This window comes from Macaca nemestrina (assembly GCF_043159975.1).
Source record: "Macaca nemestrina isolate mMacNem1 chromosome 8 unlocalized genomic scaffold, mMacNem.hap1 SUPER_8_unloc_4, whole genome shotgun sequence".
NCBI classification, from domain to species: Eukaryota; Metazoa; Chordata; class Mammalia; order Primates; family Cercopithecidae; genus Macaca; species Macaca nemestrina.
This window is the reverse complement of record NW_027257568.1, coordinates 30,230-34,721: the sequence shown is the minus strand read 5'-3', so window position 1 is coordinate 34,721 and position 4,492 is coordinate 30,230. Positions and strand designations below refer to the sequence as shown.

General features: G+C 44.4%; 1 protein-coding gene across 1 annotated transcript; it reads left to right on the top strand.

Annotated features, from left to right (window-relative positions):
• The first annotated feature begins 213 nt into the window (after positions 1-213).
• On the top strand, positions 214-4,085 carry LOC139361109 (presequence protease, mitochondrial-like). The gene is made up of 6 exons (XM_071089595.1): positions 214-291; positions 1,119-1,225; positions 1,842-1,993; positions 2,704-2,818; positions 2,897-2,993; positions 3,994-4,085. Exons 2-6 carry the CDS (start codon positions 1,152-1,154, stop codon positions 4,003-4,005), a joined length of 450 nt encoding a protein of 149 aa, XP_070945696.1. The 5' UTR covers positions 214-291; positions 1,119-1,151; the 3' UTR covers positions 4,006-4,085.
• Positions 4,086-4,492: the final 407 nt, after the last annotated feature.

Here is a 4,492-nt window from a genome sequence, read left to right as displayed (position 1 = left end):
AGCGGTAGATGATGCAGGTCGTAGTGGGCCGCTTTATGCATGACTGTTGGATGGCAGGCTCCCTAGATTGGGCTGAGGAGACCCAAGGTCTCACCTCTGCCAGTGACTTGCTGTGTGCGCTTGGACAGGTGACTCATGGCACCTGGACGGAGGGAGTGGCAAGTGGCGTGGTGATCACAGGGACGTGGTATGTGATTGCGGGAGAGGGCTGGGCCGGCTGGCCTGACTGGAAGAGAAGACAGTTTCTTTCATACCAAAGAGTATGGACACTTACCAGGAGGCTTGCCTAAGGTAGGAGAAGATCTTCCACCCTGCCCCAGGAGTGGGGAGTCTTTCATCTTTTTGGGGGGCATTTCTATCCTCCCAGCCCCTCCAGCTGTTCTGGAAGCCCCAGCTTTGTGCTTACAGCTATCACCGAGAATCTATCCCAAACTAGGAGAAGCAAAGACTGATCCTGGACCCTCTCCCCGCTGTCACCGGAGAGCCCACTCCAGCATTGCCCCTCCTGCAGGCCCGTGCTTTGTGCTATAGGAGATTATATGCACAGAAACAGGAGGCACACAGCCGATGTTGGAAGGGGTGCTGTGTTACTGAGGTGCAGTACACAAAAGCAAGAGGCACTCAGCAGGCGTTGGAAAGGGTGCAGTGTTACTTAGGTGCAGCACAGTACCGTGGGAAGGGCAGACACCAGGGCGAATCCTGGCTCTGATTCGGGCAGCTTGTTTCATCACCCTGAGCCTCAGTTTTTTCATCTGTAAATGAGGATGAGAATACCTCCGTCACAGGATTCTATGTGACATGATTAGAAAATGCCTAGCCAAAAAAGAATAAAAAATTAAAAAATTAAAAAATGGAAAATACCTAGCCAGTAATAAGCACTCAAAAATATACATATATACACACACATTCTCATCTGCCTTCTTTAGGTCTTCCTTTCCTTGTTTGTAGGATAAGGGACTTGGACAGGATGGTTCTGTTCTCTCCAGCTCTGAAATACTGGCTTCCCGGCATCATCTAATTTCAGGCAGAAAAGCCAGTTTTCTCAGTGTGTCGAAGATCACCATTTCACAGGCTATTTTGTCTACGTTTAACTGCTCGTGTTTTTCTGGTTAACTCAGGTGACATGTGTTCCCGAGCTGTTCCTGACGGCCATGAAGCTCAGCCACGATGACAGAGGAGCCAGGTATTTACACCTGGCCAGAGAAGACACGAATAATCTGTTCAGGTATGTCGTGCATTGTAAGAACATGGTCTTGAATGTTTTATTTAAATCAAGGATGTCCAATCTTTTGGCTTCCCTGTGCCACAACTGTCTTAGACCACACACTAAATACACTAACACTAAGGACAGTTGATGAGCTAAAAATAAATAAATAGAGGACCTCAATGTTTTAAGAAAGTGTAGGGATTGTGTTGGGATGCATTCCAAGCCATCCTGAGCATGCGGACTGCAGGCTGTGGGTTAGACAAGCTTGGTTTAAAGCACTGACTGTATGTTACGTGGTTTAAATATCATCTCACTAGTATTTTTATTGACAGAGCATCTTGAAAAATAAGGAAAAGCTTACATGGACTTACAATCTCATCAAAATACAATGTTACAGTCTGAATCAATGATTTACATTAGAGTTGGGAGACCCTGTGTTGGAGGATGGTGGTGTCAGAATGATAATTTCTAGTAGCCTGAGGTGATGATGCATCTGGGAACTGTGTCCGCAGCACTAAGATGAACGTTTTGTATTCTAGTCATTTTCCTTCCCTAGCGTTCTGTTCCTCCCCATCCCTGGGCTTCTGTTCCTTATTCCTCCCCCTTCCCTGCCGTGCCGTTCCTTCTTGCCTAGCGTGCAGTTCGGCACCACTCCCATGGACAGTACCGGTGTTCCTCACATTCTTGAGCATACCATCCTTTGTGGGTCTCGGAAATATCCGTGCAGAGACCCTTTCTTCAAAATGTTGAACCGGTCCCTCTCCACGTTCATGAACGCCTTCACAGGTAAGACCAGCATCCTGAACGGAAAACCATGTTTGCGTTTGCCAGGCACACCCACTGGAATTCAGTTAGTTTCTGAGAAGAGATGACAGGAGTGGGCAATTAATGTTCTAGAAAAATTTTTACCTCTCTCTACTTGAAGGACGTTAGAAATTTCATTCTTCAGGAAAGCCACATGGTAGCGAGATTATAAAAACCAGCATTTGAATAAAAGGTACGTGAACTTTTCCCAGAAAGGTTCAAAACAATTTTCTCTTGGGGATATCATTACAATGCCAGGCCTCCAGAGTTACCACTAACATTGATGTTTGACTTTTAGTAAGACTGACGCTAGTGAATAGGGTGACGATGAACAGTGCACTCTGTGAAGGAGTGACATCGAAGAGCAAGTTAAATCCATGGTCTTACAAAATGAGGTCATCTTTGTAGACGTGTGAAAGTCTCTGGAGACACTTGAGAGAGTTTAGATGTTCGCTGAAGAAAGACCTGGTGCCCGTCCAGTGCAGATCCTGAGATGGGATGGGAAAGCCGGCACTCAGGGTGATGAGCTGGGACAGCTGCTGAGGTTGGGGGCCAGAGCATGGAGCCACTGCCCCATCTCAAGAATAGCTACAACTTACTATCCTAGGACAAAGGGGAAATGAGGCTTGAGATTCAATAATTTTAGTAGAAATCTGTTAAATTTTACAATTTCGCTTTTCCTTTGTACCCAGCTAGCGATTATACTCTGGATCCATTTTCCACACAAAATCCCAAGGACTTTCAGAATCTCCTCTCAGTGTATTTGGATGCCACCTTTTTCCCAGGTTTACGTGAGCTGGATTTCTGGTATGTCATGAATGATTAACTAGTTGATACAGACTTTAGTATTTGAGTCACTGTCAGCTTATAATTATTTGTCCTCAGGCAGGAAGGATGGCGGCTGGAACATGAGAACTCCAGCGACCCCCAGATGCCCTTGGTCTTTAAAGGAGTCATCTTTAATGAGATGAAGGCAGGGTTTGTAAGTTTTCTTTTTTATGTTGTGTTCAGCTTACCTTACCCATGTACCGTACCATGATATAGACACATCTGAAAGATGGTTGATTTTTCTTCAATATTCTCATTATAGGTGACATGTTCTTGGATTAGCTGGGGTCAGTGCTGTGAGTAGAAGCCAGGGGTTAGCAGGGCCAGGCTGCTGTTCTTCCCAGCAGGTCTCAGACCATGTCTGATGACCGCGGCATATGATCTGCAGTGAGACAAAAGCTATTTTCATACCACTATCAACACATTGTCTTTTTCACTCATTCTTGCCCAAGTACATGGTGTACTTTCTAGAGGCTGCGTGGTGAGGTGTGTGACACACAGCAAGCTGGATACAGAGCAGATGGGGGAGTCCAGCTTCACCTCTGAGCCAGACACTACAGAGATTTGCAAAAAAGGCAACACAGCATCACTCTAAGTAGTCGGTTTTTTACTTTGTTATGAGAAGTATTTTTCAAACATATTTATATTAACATGTAATGATGGCTTACCTTAATGCATAAGTATTTTTAATACTTTAATTTTTAAATCAACTTTAATTTAGAATATAGAAAAATTATATAAACACACACAGGTACCTACACAGGCAAAAAAAGCCCACTTAATCAAAAGCTGTTTGGGTCCTCGTTAAAACCCATTTGTACCTAGTGTTCCATTATTGGAATCCTAAGCTTGTGGGAGTTATTTATATCTTACAGCTCAAGGTCATTGCAAAGTCTGATTTTTACAAAAAAACTTGCAACCTCAGGAATAAATGGGTTAATTTTTCAGAGTGTAAAGGAATCTTGAAACCATTTTGGATTAAGAGCTGCTGTCCTGGGCCAGTGTCTTCATGTCCCCTTGTGACTTTGACAACCTGCCTGTGCTGGTGTCCCTGAGGCTCATGGGTGGCCTGCTCTCTGATTTCCGTAGCCCCCCTCAGCTGGTGAACTATTTCTTACCTTTTCATTCTCAATTTGGTGGTCTTTTCTTCCAAGGAGTCTTCTTGAAACTCAAGTTGGGGTGACAGCTTCTCCCCACTTCCCTCGTGGCTGGAAGGCAGACCTGGTGATCCCTCCGATTTACAGCCGTCGGCTATGCGTTTGTTGCAACACACATCAAAAAGTCCATTTCTCAATCCTTGGGTCCTGTGTGTTGGTGATGAGTGATTGAATACAGTGTTAAACAATGCCTGCAGGGGTGTCTTTTGTTTGTTTGTTTGTTTTACCATTAGAAGAGTTTTATTTGCAAAGTATTACAGGCATATGCACCAGAATGTGATCAATTGGCTATATTGTAAGTAATGTAGCATGTGTGTGTTATTTTATATATACATATTCTTATTTATTTACTTCACATTTCAAGACAGACAATGAGAGGATATTCTCCCAGCACCTTCAAAACAGAGTTCTTCCCCACCACATGTACTCAGTGGTCTCTGGGGGTGACCCACTGTGCATCCTGGAGCTTACGTGGGAGCAGCTTAAGCAATTTCAT

Coding starts and splice junctions, on each gene's coding strand:
- LOC139361109 (XM_071089595.1), top strand. CDS start 1,152: ATGAAGCTCAGCCACGATGACAGAGGAGCCAGGTATTTACACCTGGCC. Junction 1,994..2,703: donor GTTCATGAACGCCTTCACAG/GTAAGACCAGCA, acceptor CTTTGTACCCAG/CTAGCGATTATACTCTGGAT. Junction 2,819..2,896: donor TTACGTGAGCTGGATTTCTG/GTATGTCATGAA, acceptor ATTTGTCCTCAG/GCAGGAAGGATGGCGGCTGG.